The sequence below is a fragment of the Ostrinia furnacalis genome, unplaced genomic scaffold, assembly GCF_004193835.3.
Source record: "Ostrinia furnacalis isolate ACB-3 unplaced genomic scaffold, ASM419383v2 OfSCF5816, whole genome shotgun sequence".
Lineage (NCBI taxonomy): Eukaryota > Metazoa > Arthropoda > Insecta > Lepidoptera > Crambidae > Ostrinia > Ostrinia furnacalis.
In genome coordinates, this window is record NW_021136055.1 from 319,682 (window position 1) to 333,341 (window position 13,660).

The 13,660-nt window shown below is 37.9% G+C and overlaps 1 protein-coding gene across 2 annotated transcripts; it reads right to left on the minus strand.

Moving 5' to 3' along the window:
* Window positions 1-1,604: 1,604 nt before the first annotated feature.
* Golgin84 (golgin A5) lies at window positions 1,605-13,552 on the minus strand. 2 transcript variants are annotated; one of them, XM_028316611.1, is made up of 9 exons: window positions 13,448-13,552; window positions 12,898-13,328; window positions 12,509-12,667; window positions 11,832-12,045; window positions 11,155-11,430; window positions 10,473-10,665; window positions 9,258-9,539; window positions 3,727-3,906; window positions 1,605-2,601 (listed from the first exon to the last, which is right to left on the minus strand). In XM_028316611.1, exons 2-9 carry the CDS (start codon window positions 13,310-13,312, stop codon window positions 2,521-2,523), a joined length of 1,800 nt encoding a protein of 599 aa, XP_028172412.1. In that variant the 5' UTR covers window positions 13,313-13,328; window positions 13,448-13,552; the 3' UTR covers window positions 1,605-2,520. The 2 variants fall into 2 exon arrangements, with proteins under 2 accessions (XP_028172412.1, XP_028172411.1); XM_028316610.1 differs by having other exon boundaries at window positions 12,479-12,667.
* Window positions 13,553-13,660: the final 108 nt, after the last annotated feature.

Genomic DNA, 13,660 nt, shown 5'->3' on the forward strand with positions numbered 1-13,660 from the left:
CATGAAAAAATAGAGATAATAAACGAAAGTATTTAAATGACAACACTGTAAAAAATTGGAGAACAACATTGGAGTGGACAAGTGTACATATTGTAGTGTGATGACCACATCGTAATGGACAGTAGCTATTCTATTCGGTCAACGTCCTATGGTCATTTCCTAGTATGTATGTGTAATTCGAATCACAATACTATCAGCTACGCTAATCCAATCGTAGGTAACTGTGAATTTGTAACATAAAAGCATTAATATAGGACTAGCGCTTCTCAGTCAGTGACGTGTGAGAGCGTCACGGGCGGGAGGGTGTTTTTGAGCCATCAAATGTTAGCCGGACTTCAGTTATGCTGTGGCACGTCATAAAATATCAATGTCCCTCACGTGCCGCTCCAATACTACCCGTGTTCGCGCTAAGTTTGCCGGTCCGTGGAATGCGCGTCCCGTCTTCCAACCGCGATTAAACGCAATTAGTTAGTGATTAAACGCAATTGATGTGTCTTATTTTACGCAAATACACAATTTTTTATCAATAATAATAAATAAAAAATATTTAAATTATAGTTTGTTAAGTTAAATATAGACGCTTCCCTTCGAGTGACGTCATATCGCCAGCGGCAAACTTAAAGGGAACGGATAGTACTTCAGTTAACGCCTATTTGAATCTATCTACCTCCTTTACCTAATAAATCGCTTCCTGGTTAAGTAATGACTATGATGCAAATCCAATACTTCACGAATCAGATTAGTCACCAAGAAGCAATATACGAAGAAAAAGTACCGTTAGTGTAAACGTAATTAATAATTACACTCAGACGAGGAAAAACCAAACGACAAATAAGGTGTAACTAATGGTACCACTATACAAATACCATGAGGAAAAGTTAGTCTGTCAAAGAATAAGTACCGTACCGCTGAAAATTTAAAAAAAATCATACAGGTTGAATGTTTAGTGATTTGAAAAATATAAAATGTCTAATAAGTGTCATAAAATAATTCCAGTTTTGTCAAGTACTTAATAACTGAATGCCAAATATTTGGTGATACCAATTCTGATCTCTAAATCTCTCAACTGCATCCTTCTCACTCGATGTCTGCTTGCGACAATAGTGAATTATAGACCCTAAATAAAAATTATTAGCTTACTAAACATTTGTCGTTATAAATTGGTGCGTTTGTGCTGTCACCCTCTATCGACTAAGGACCGTTTTCCACTAAAAGGGGAGGTGATAATTATGTGCATAGACGATGCTTTACTCAACCATTACCACTGAAGCTAAACGGAGACAAGACGTGTAAGAAATTGTATTAGTTGCTTAAAACTCTTCTCGTCTTCTTTTTTCCATCTCAGCTTTAGTGGAAAACAGCCTTAACTGAATAGAAATAAAACACATGTTATAAATACCAAATTTTTATTTCACGTGTTTACTTTGGATGTACAGCCAGCATGTAAAGGTTTTAACAAAATAATAAATAAATACTTTCTACTATAATTCACTGACACCACTCGCTACATAATATTGGAATAATAATAGCTGCCTCTTAATTAACCTACTTTATTTATTAATTAATCACTAATTTAATATTGTGATTGCTGACTGTACCAGTAAAGTAGTACATAAATAACAATTCACTGAATAAAAAAATAGAATTTAACGTCAAAATTATACAATTTACGAAAATAACAACACTGTTGAAGGTACATTTATGGCAAAGAAACGCATAGCGAGATTCGACTACACATTTTTTAAATATACAATTTTTACATTTCAATTTATATACAATTCACTAGCACCAATACATATTGCATAAAGACTTGCTAAAGGCTTTTATTAAATTTTGATCGAATTTTGGTAGCATTAGCAAAAGTTCTGAAGATGTTAGATGTTAGTTTTCCAAATTAATCGAGATATACAGTATTGTATGTATAGTATAGTTATGAAACTATAAGCCAGACTACATTGTAGTACCTCCTCCATTTTTGAAGTCGGTTAAAACATGAAAAAGCGGAAATTATAAAACAATAATACTGGGTTCTAAAACTAGCGGGGTTAATCAATTTTTTTGTGATATTTTAATTTGAGCAGAACTTTTACATCGGTGCTTATTCACTTGTCTTAAAGCTTATTTTAAGTCGTTTCATGTTCACAAGAAAATAAATTGTTGCTTAATAAAGAGACAGTTTGATTTTAGAAGTGTGGTATCGACAGAGTAGTAGAACAGGACTACCACTCTTCGCGTGGATGTCGTAATGGTGCGTCCAGACTGGGCGAACGACAAACTCGACATCCTGCTCACTCAAGAGTAGGGTGAGCAGGATGACCAGCGTGCCGCGCGAGCCTGTTCGCCCAGTCTGGACGCACCATAAGAAGAGACAAGGACAAAATATACGAATAACTGGCCTTTCCAACCTGTCTGGCCAGCGTTAGGAGTTTAAGCCAAATCTTCCATAGAATTGAAATGATAAATTTTGAAATGATATATTTTCTTATGAACATGAAACGTATTTTGCGACTATATTAAAGCTCACGACTTGACGTGCCGGGGAATGTGACCATCGGGCGTGCTTGTGAAGAGAACCGTCAGTACCCATAGGTGTAGACATATCTGTGGACAAACAGCAGTTTCAATAATTGTGTGATTTCGAATGACGTCCACTGCTGGACAAAGGTCTTTGGAAAGATGTCCACCACTATATAAATAATAAAAATAGGTGATCACCACTCGAGAACTTTTCTGTCCCAACGGCTATTCGTTCTACGAATGTGCTACCAGCTATCATATCACACCACTAATTTGGATGTCAGACCACCCAGTATAAGAAGTTTAGAACGCTAATGTAAGAAACTATAATCCGGGCCTTTTCAAGGCGAGAGTGAATAATAGGCACTTACATACAGGGCAGATATATGTACCATCCTTGAGTGCATCTTACTTAACACCAGGTACGAAGGCGGTCAAATACCTGCCTTGTCCTGCATAAAAAAAGTCATCATCATCATCATCATTTCACCCACAGTACGTCCACTGCTTAACATAGGCCTCCCCCAATGACTTCCACATCGCACGGTTGGTAGCGGCCTGCATCCAGCGCCTCCTGCTACCTTTATCAGGTCGTCGGTCCTTGTGGGTGGACGTCCCACGCTGCGTGGCCTTCACTCCAGGACCTTGCTGCCCCATCGGCCGCCATACGAACTACGTAGTATCTTACCATATAGATGACAATGAACGTCCTGAACAGCGGGTGCCTCTTCATAGCGACGCTGAATCGGACCGACAGCGCCGACAACGCCGACACGGGCTGGTGGCGGGACCGACATCGGTCGCGGTCTTCTACGTGAACGCTGTGCGTGTGGTTGCGTTTCCACATCACCTCTGTTTTGAGTTTCAAGATCTTACCATATCATCATCATCATCATTTCAGCCATAGGACGTCCACTGCTGCTGCTGAACATAGGCCTCCCCCAATGACTTCTACATCGCACGGTTGGTAGCGGCCTGCATCCAGCGCCTTCCTGCTACCTTTATCAGGTCGTCGGTCCTTGTGGGTGGACGTCCCACGCTGCGTGGCCTTCACTTTAGAACCTTGCTGCCCCATCGGCCGTCAGTTCTGTGTACTATGTGCCCTGCCCATTGCCACTTCAGCTTGCTAATCCGTCGGGCTACGTCAGCGACTTTAGTTCGTTTACGGTTTATTAAAAAAAATATTTTCAAGAAAAACAAAGATCTTACCATATAAATGACAATAAACGTCCTGAACAGCGGGTGCCTCTTCATAGCGACGCTGAATCGGACCGACAGCGCCGACAACGCCGACACGGGCTGGTGGCGGGACCGACATCGGTCGCGGTCTTCTACGTGAACGCTGTGCGTGTGGTTGCGTTTCGACATCACCTCTGCTTTGAATTTAGACTGGAAAGTTTTAAATGTGTTAGTTCTAAACATCAGTCTAGACAATGTGCACATTATAATCGCAAACCAGTCGAAAATGGACGAAAAGCATTTTTATTGTATGGAGTTTTGATGGATTCGATTTTTGATTCGATCAAAAAGTGCAACTTGTCTAGGGGGGCAGGATTATGAGAAATGAGCCATAGCGAGCACGCTATGGCTCATTTCTCATAATCTGCTGGCTGACCAAAGAGCACTTTGGCAGTCCTTTGTAATCAGCGTAATTTTGAATTAACTCAATGAGCAGGCTCAGGTAATACCTACTGAGTTGACGCAAGAAACGTTTGCAAGAGTGATGCCCGTTTTCACCATCAATCCCTAATGTTTAAGTGACCCCTATGAAAACAAAACTGATAAGTGTTACTATAGGGGTCACTGAAAAATTGGGGATTGATGGTGAAAACGGTAATTAGTTACCCATCTCTTAGATCAGGTTCTTAAGGAAGCCAAAAGTTTTTCATGTAAGATCTTAATATTAAAGGAATATGAACAAAACCATTCATTTAAGACACACTTGCATGACCACATGACCGGAATATGAATAAGTTTAGAAAAACAGCAATAAAAAAATATTTAAAACCACAGATCGGTTTAATTACGCGAGGAGGAAAATTTTTATTTAAATCATATAAAGATACCTACTAGGTTTATCAACAAATAAATGGCGATTAACAAACACATCACAAATAGAACAGTAAAAACACAACCCTGAATCATTGTTTACTCAAAGGACATTGTCAGAAACCGCCTAANTGGTTTGTTACCCACAGGCTTCCAAGTCTTGAAAAGGGCCACCTCTACCAGTGTAACCCTATCAAGGCTTACAAGCTTGATGCGCCTATCCTTGTTCGTCCCAGCCGTTCCTTAACTGCGGTTGCTGCACCTCTTCCTGGCACTCACCTGAACGACTCTGTGTTACCTACTGTGGCTGCCCCTCTTCCTTGTATCCTCCTGCATGACTACGTTGCCTAGCCGTATGCCTGGTTTAAGGTTCGACGCCAAAAATCAAGAACAACAAGTTCATATTAAAACGCTGAAGAGTTTTTTGTTTGTTTGTTTGAACGCGCTAATCTTAAGAATTACTAGTTTGATTGAAATCATTATTTTTGTGTTGAATAGCTCATACATTGAGGAAGGCTATAGGATATATACAATCACTCTACGACTAATAGAGGCGAAGCAGTAAAGAAAAATGTTGCAAGTACGGAAAATAGTATTTAAACTACTTTCACGCGTACAAAGTTGATTTTGTGGCGTCGAACCTTGGACCAGGCATATTTATATTTATATTTATATTCCGATTTAATCAATTTTTGTGTTTAATTCTACTGGCCTACTACTTCATAAAGTAATCAGTGTCACATTTAATAGCACATTAAATAAATAAGATTGCATGGGAATACCACAGAAATGTCGTGGTTTCAATCAATCACAAACATTTAGAATTTAAACGCGAATATGTTGTTAAATTACCATATTAGGAAGAACTGTAGATACTATCAGAAACATCTGCTTAAATCTAGGCAAACCAATTTTAAACTTAAACAAATGCATCAAGGTCTAAAATGGCGTTGATTAAGTGAGCAAAAAACCCAGGAACATTACACATACTTTGGTTATTAATATTGTTATCGTGATATCCACAAGGAAAATGTGCGTTGAAACGAGAATAACAATTTGTTTACTATAGGGGTATAGAGGTCACGAAGTATTGGAGATATTTCAGAGAAACGCAGTTACCTATTATTTACTTAATGCTGTTTATTATTAATGTGGCGGATTTTTGGTGCGACGATTGAAGCGGTAAATTAAGGTTTATATATGTCAACGTGAAATTGTGAACTCTGTCAGTTTATAATATAACGCGTTAGATTGTAAACTAACAGTGGGTTAGGTTAGGTTAGATTGTAATTTATCTACGTCAGATTATAATCTGACGGAATTCACAATTTTACGGTGACATATACACTGATACAATTGTTTCATGCATGACTTGTGTCACGGTGCATTTACGGGTATTTACGGAGATAATACGTGCGTGCTGTTATTTACTCTGGTAACTACGAGTACAGACTCTCGCCCGTATTCACAAACATTTCTATGCGGTCTCACAGTGCGCGTGGACGCAAAGAGTAACACACGAAACAATAACAAAGCTCTATTCAACGCTCTGCGTTCGATTTGCTGCTTCACATAAGCAAGCATCGTTTATAAATACGGGCATTTAATATTATCTCTGTCACTCTTTTAAGAACCAAACTACAATGTTAGTGCAGCCAAAGCACATCAAGCTAAATACTGGCACCTTATGATATGGTAATAGGAACTATTTTTTAACAAAAATGTGTAATCTGATGTGCACTCGACCATACAATATACAGATTCGGCATTTCTAATTTGGGAATTCCAAGAAAACTATATTTAGCATAACAAATCCTTTGAATAACAATTTGGATAAACCCGTGCACTGACCATAGAACAATTTTACCATATATGGCCTTTTTATTGCTTTTGCGGTTAGAAACGGCCAATCATGTTCTGGTTTTTAATTGCAACGAGTAACATCGTTTACGTTCTGCATCCGATCGTTATACGAGAATGTCAGACTCAATAGATGTAGTATTTGTTCAGTTACGTGCACAAAAAGTATACATACATAGTTCATTCAGCTACGTAGTTTGTTAAGCTGTAATTTTTCACTATAGAACTATTTCCATTTGAATCGAATTTTCTTGGATTCGGATCGGATCGAACATAATCGCTCCGACATAATATCGAAAATAAACACCCAGACCGATAAAAACATATAAGTACTCATATGGTCATGTTACTTGTATCATTAAGCGATTATCATACTTTATCACACTGCGCCGCGCTCCGCCGCGGTACGCGGGACGACAGATTTAATCATTGTATGTAAGTACCTCAGTTTGTATAGAAAACACGCGCGGCACAACACACTGACAACTGGGATTTTTTATACGAAATCACGCGGAGCGCGGCGCAGTGTGATAATCGCCCTAGGTATGTCCTGTGTAACCTACACGTTAATAGGTCGCTGACTTAGAGAAAGTAAAACACTAAATAGAAAAGCTATCTCGTCTTTCTAAAGAACATAAATAGCTAGTTCGTATTCTGTAAAAGTTATGGAGTGTATTTTGAACGGGGAAAGCTGGGTTTTACCACCTGTGCCGACGGCTGGGCCGCACACTGGATCGAGCCCATACAAAGCGTTGGACATCGCTTCCTTACTCAGTGTTTTTAAAATAAAATGAGATTGCGTCAACGTAGTAACTTCAAATTTTTACAGTGTAAGGTTGACAAGTTTATCTTTCTAATGTGATAGATTTTACTTATTAGATGGCAATTAATATAAGTGAAAAAAATTCTTAAAATATAGTGATGAAAAACTTGTATTTATTGTTCAATTAAAAGCAAATACTCAATCATTTTGGTCTGTTTCCATATTTAAAGAGTAACATAGTCTAACAATACTCTAAATTTATTCTCATTAAGTGTTAAAATTATTAAAGAAATATTTTTGTAAACGCCTGATTTTTCATTGCACACAATCAATTTGTTCGATTTTGTCGAGCTTGATTTCATATTCTGTTAACTGTTAGATACATAATCTAACAATACTCTAAATTTATTCTCATTAAGTGTTAAAATTATGAAAGAAATGTTTTTGCAAACGCCTGATTTTTCATTGCACACAATCACTTTGTTCGATTTTGTCGAGCTTGATTTTATATTCTGTTAGCTGTTAGATACATACTAATGCAATTTTATAGGGACTTAGCGGACTACAAAACTGACTCCAATCAACAGATTGCCTAAGCCAATCTACGTTTGTAGCTAAAAACTGGTTCTCATTATAATGACACTACTTCTTCTTGCGACAAACAGTGTCAATGAAATTATTTTTTTTTTTTATAGTTATCTGATAAATAAAATGTGTAACTCAGTACCTACCTAACACAATCATAAATTAAGAAAAAAATACATACAAAATGTATGTATGGTATGTACTAAATTCAACGACAATCTTTTGAGATGATGACAATATGATTTTTTTACTATATCTGTTTTATAGTATTTCTTTATGTTCATAAAGTATTAACTACGTTAGTACTTACCTCTGTTTATCTGAAGAGAGTGTATGCGAAAACAGCTCTAGTATCCTAGCTAAAGAACTAGCGCGATCTTTCATCGTGGTTTTTAATAATGCATACAAATCTCTATTTGACTTGAGGTTTTTCATTTTAATGAGTATTTTTACTGAATTGCACACGATAAACAACTCATAAACCAAAATAAACATCTTTGGTTTACCTGACATTATTTTAGTGTAACGAATTTTACCTAAGTTAATTTTGCTATGCGGAAAAATGAGGCGCTTTTATTTAGTTTTTTGTGATTTTCTCGAAAATATGGATGAATAAGGGTCTAAAAACTGAGTAATAATATCGCCCACGTTGTCATCTATCATCTCTCATTCATGGTTTGTTAAAGATCGCCCAAGATGTCAACTAAAACACGCAGTTTTCATTTAAAAAAATACCTTTTAAAAATACGTCAAAATAGCCAAGCTAGAAGTTTTTTAGGCACTCATTTTAACACACAGATTAAGATAAAGGTATAAGCTAATACATTAATAAGTAATAACATAAAACCAGTGAACGAAATTGGATAAATTGATAATACAAACAGAAGTCAGAAAATCCATGATTTTGACTTTGTTCACTTTACGGTCGCACCACATAACTATGATAGTAGATCATGACTTGATATTAGTGATATTTGATAGAATGAAGTCTCATCTTTCAATTTATATGCAAATCAATCTTGTTTTAAGTAGTTGCATTTAAAGCACCATGTCCAACACCTTGTATGGGCTCGATCCACCGTGGGCCGTCACGAGTCGTTTAACATAGCGACACGAGTGGAAAGTTTTGCTCTAAAGATTGCTATTAACGAATTACCAACCAAATTATTTTTCTAAAATTAAAAAATTAAATGTTCGTGGTTTGAAGAATGGCCATGAAATCTGTCTACTGTACAGTCCGAATAGGAATTGAAAAAGTGTCATTTGAACTATTTTTGAGACGTATTACAAAGTAATAAGCGAGCCCGCGCACTGGCTGTGTATGGGAGATATTAAATTAAATAAAATTACTTAGCTTATGGTTAATATGGGAGTCCGCGCACTAGGCAGCCAAGTGTTCATATACTATTGGCTGCCTATTGCGCGGGCGGTCTGAAGGTGACTAAAAAGTGACACGTTTAAAGTTTTAATAAAAGACACTTACCTCCAACTTTTCCAACTGTATCCTCAGCATGTTATTATCAGCCAACAACGAATCGATCTTCCCTTGTTTCTGGACCAACGTCTCCGTCAAATAATGTATCTTATCATTGTCTATGGACTCCTGCATGACGTCATAGTCGGCTACATTCAGCGCACTCGTGTCTGTGGTCCGGATAGACGAGGTCGTGTTGCGGAGGTTGGTTAGCTCGTTCTCTTTGTCTCGTAATGCTGTACGGAGACTAGCTATGGTCTGGCCTGTCTCGATTTGAACGGTTTTCAACTCCTGGAACAATTTTGAGAATCAATCTATGAAATATACATGACTTATTTGCAGAATGTGGTAAATTAGATGTTACCAAGACAGTGCGGTGTAATAACCAAGACCCATAATCAAGATTAAATATTTTGGCACTTATGAACGTCAACTGTGTCGCGATTCCAAAGTACTTCTCAATCACTGCTCGAAGCTATGTAAAGTCCGGTTGCCGAGCAGATAGAATTTCGTCCAATGACCCCAAGCTACCCAAGCGCTCACACACACTGCGGCAGCCCATCGCACAGTCGCGACAGCAATATAATTACGTGCGAGCGATAAGGATGGGTAGCTTGGGGTCATTGCACGAAATTCTATGTGCTTGGCGACCGGACTTTAGTCAATAAATAACTTACCTTCCCTATAGCAAGGCACTGTGCCTCAGCCCTGTTCTTCGCAGCTCTCTCGTCCCTCAAAGCGTCTCTCAGGGCTGTCACCACGCGCTCCGTCGCGCTGTGTCGCGACTCCAGCTGATCGATGTAGGTCTCAACTACTGCCTCCAATATAAATGTTTTACCTTCTCTATAACAAGGCACTGTAATGGCTCACCTTTCCTATAGCAAGGCACTGTGCCTCAGCCCTGTTCTTGGCAGCTCTCTCGTCCCTCAAAGCGTCTCTCAGGGCTGTCACCACGCGCTCCGTCGCGCTGTGTCCCGACCCTAGTTGATCTACGTAGATCTCAACTACTGCATCCAATATAAATATCTTACCTTCTCTATAACAAGGCACTGTAAAGACTTACCTTTCCTATAGCAAGGCACTGTGCCTCAGCCTTGTTCTTCGCAGCTCTCTCGTCTCTCAAAGCATCTCTCAGGGCTGTCACCACGCGCCATGTAGCGACTCCAAGTAATCTATAAAGTTCTTAACCACTGCATCCAGCTGTGGTCAATATAAATGGCTCACCTTTCCTATAGCAAGGCACTGTGCCTCAGCCCTGTTCTTAGCAGCTCTCTCGTCCCTCAAAGCGTCTCTCAGGGCTGTCACCACGCGCTCCGTCGCGCTGTGTCGCGACTCCAGCTGATCTATGTAGGTCTTCATATCGTTACACTCGCCGCGCACTCGGGATATTGCGTCGGATAACACTTCGCGTTCCTCTCTGGACAAAATAAGTATTTTTTAATCTTAAAATTAATTTAACCTATTGATAAGTTGGTTTAAAATCAAATTCAGTAACAAATTACGCCGAAGATCTATAAGCGGAACCTTAGGGCGATTCCATTAACGCGGGTGTAACACATAAACGCATTTAATGCTCCTTCCTTAACGACACAACAAAAATGACCTTCAATAAAATCAATGTTGGAAAAAAAGGAGGGTTCAAAAGTACAATAGGTAGATCGTTTAATCCACGAAGACGTGCCCCACCAATTTTTGGTCGAGGGGTGCGGGGAGTTGGTCCGAGCAATCCGAGCGTCATTATTGTAGTGTGCGTGTGCACTCATGGATAATTTAGCGTGTACCCATAACACTCAAACATTAGCGGAAGAATGGTGGTGCGCGTCTTCGTGGATGAAACGATCTATATCGCGAGTGCAACAAATGGAATCGCCCTTTAATAAATCACAAATTAAATGGTGACACTCACTTCAATCCGTCCAACTGTTCGATCAAGTTCTTCGTGTCTTCAGTTAGGTTCATCCCCTCTTGTAACGATTTGATTTCGTTGTCTTTGGCAAACAGCATACTCTTCACTCGCAGTTTGTACGTTTCCCAATCTTTTTCTAGCCTCTGGCATTCGGCGTTTGATTTTTCTAAGTTGGCTTTTAGTTCACTTATTGTGGATTGTGCGTGTCGTAAATCGTTTTCTAGTTTTAATTGTGATGCGTTGTTTTCATTGGTTTTGTCTGTGAGTTGTTTGATTCTAGAAGGAAAATAAAAATAAAGAAATATTAAAATAAATAAAAAATAACATTTTAATACAACTTATATTAAAACACCTATCAATGTGTATAAAAAAACAAGTTTTAGTATTCAATGACATGCATTTAGTTAGATAGACTGAAGGGATAGTGATGCTTTTGATAATCAATTATTGTTATTTATTCCTCTTTATAAGTTCTAGAGATAGTAATCAGTAGAATGTCTAAGCTGGTGACCTATGGCAGGGAATAGTGTTTGTTGCTTGCAAAGTTTACCTTTAAAACAGGGAGTAGGTTTACTTATACTTTAAAGTTTTGAAGTACATACAAGAACAATCAGAGAAGTGTCTGAGCAAACTTAAACATAAAAGTCGTTAATTTCAAAACAATTTAATCAACATACTTTTCTTCTAGTTCCAAATTCCTATCTTTCAACAAACTGAGTTCCGTCTCCAAGGCCTGACTGTGGTCCTTTTGCCGCGCGACTTCAACCATTGTAATTTCGTTTATCTTGTGCTTAAGTTGTTCAATTTGTGTGATCTGAGAGTCTCTGTCTAATGTTATCCTTTGATTGTGCAGCTCTGAATTTTCGAATTTGATTTGTGTCTTGCTTAGCTCTGGAACCAATATAAATTGTTGAATAATACTCAGAAGTCAGAACCTAGATCAAGGACAAGCTAAAAATTATACATGAGAGGAAGCAAATATAAAGTTTTACTGCAAGAAATCTATTGTGATTATACCCTAGTCTAAAAGAAAAAGCATCAAGGAAATACTTAGCAGATCACATGAATAAACTACCTAATAACAATACATGAATAATGCCTAATTAAATAAAATTAGGATGAAGCTTCAAACATAAACAATTGAGATCTGTAGCTAATACATAATACACAAATAACATTAAAGGCACAATTTAGATCCAAACTAGGCAAATTTTATACATTTTTCATTCACTACAAGCAGAAAAGATAGCTAAAAACTCAATAAAACAACATAATTATGGTACCACCACCAATTTGACATCATGCCAACAAATAAACAAAGTACCTTCACTATAACCATTAATTTTAAAATTACCATCCTCCGTCCGACGTAGCCTGTCCAACAGTTCCGACACTTCTCGGTTCATGACGTTGAGTTCATTTTTCAACATGGCGTTTTCCACTTCTAAATTTTGCATTTTATATGTCAGGTTATGACTGCTGAGTAGCTCTAAATCTGCGGGCAAGCTGTATCCTGCAAAAAGGACAATGAATGATAATTTACCAATGTAATAAATCTGATTATAAAAGAAACATAGTTCTGAATTCATAAGAGAGATATTATCAGTAAAGAATTAACTATAATTTTCTGTTAACTCATCAAATTGATGGTAAGATATTATCAGAAGAGCCTTTAGTCTTAACAATATTTGTAGAAATAAAACTGCTTGGAAAATCTTTTAAAATTATAAAGCAAAAACTTACTGCGCTGTTTTAAACCATATTGATCGTCAACATCACTATCTTTTATGTCACCCACCAGAGTTCTTGGGCAATGGTTGAGACTAAACTGAGTATTAGGCTTTCTGTTAGGAGACTTTTTGCTTCTTGGTGTTCTGATGACTATGTCTTGGCTATCTTTACTTGGCGATCGAGGCTGGTGGGATGTAGGTGAAGGTTTCCGACTTGGCGTAATAGTGGCCCTAGTTTCCGTTGAAGTAGACACCTTCTTGAAGTTACGACCCGTAGGCCGCTTTTTCTGCCCAGCAGCAAATTCCTGATGAAATTCATGTTTTTTCGGCTTCCCCACATTATGGTTCCGCAATGCCGCGCCGGTCTGCTCGTCTAAATTGTTCAGCAGGTTCTCTGCCTTGCCGGCGAGGTCCGCGAACCATGACATTGTTGTAAATTTTATCCTGAAAAGTTATAAACATTTCGTGATTTACAAAAAAATTTCACGGATCATCGATCAAGAAAATACTTCATAAGGGTTACAATAGCAAGTTATAGGCAATTTTAAGCAATAGATTCTTACCAATCATTAGTAAAATGGGCCTAAATAATTTTCTTTGAATTTTTTATTGTGAATTTTCATGACAGTCAACTTGACACGTAAACATGATTGTTTTGTTCTGTCAACGTCAAGTCAATGTCAAATACATTTTTTTAGTAATGTTGGCAGAACTTAAAAAAAGTACATCTAATCGATTAGAATTCAATTTGAACTATTTCTTAAGTATCGATTCCT

Bases quoted from the DNA above. Each gene is read 5' to 3' on its own strand.
- Golgin84 (XM_028316610.1), bottom strand. From the start codon at position 13,312: ATGTCATGGTTCGCGGACCTCGCCGGCAAGGCAGAGAACCTGCTGAAC. The intron at 12,046-12,478 runs GTACTTTGTTTA...TATTGGTTCCAG, and splicing joins AATTAATGGTTATAGTGAAG to AGCTAAGCAAGACACAAATC. The intron at 11,431-11,831 runs GTATGTTGATTA...TTTTCCTTCTAG, and splicing joins AATTTGGAACTAGAAGAAAA to AATCAAACAACTCACAGACA.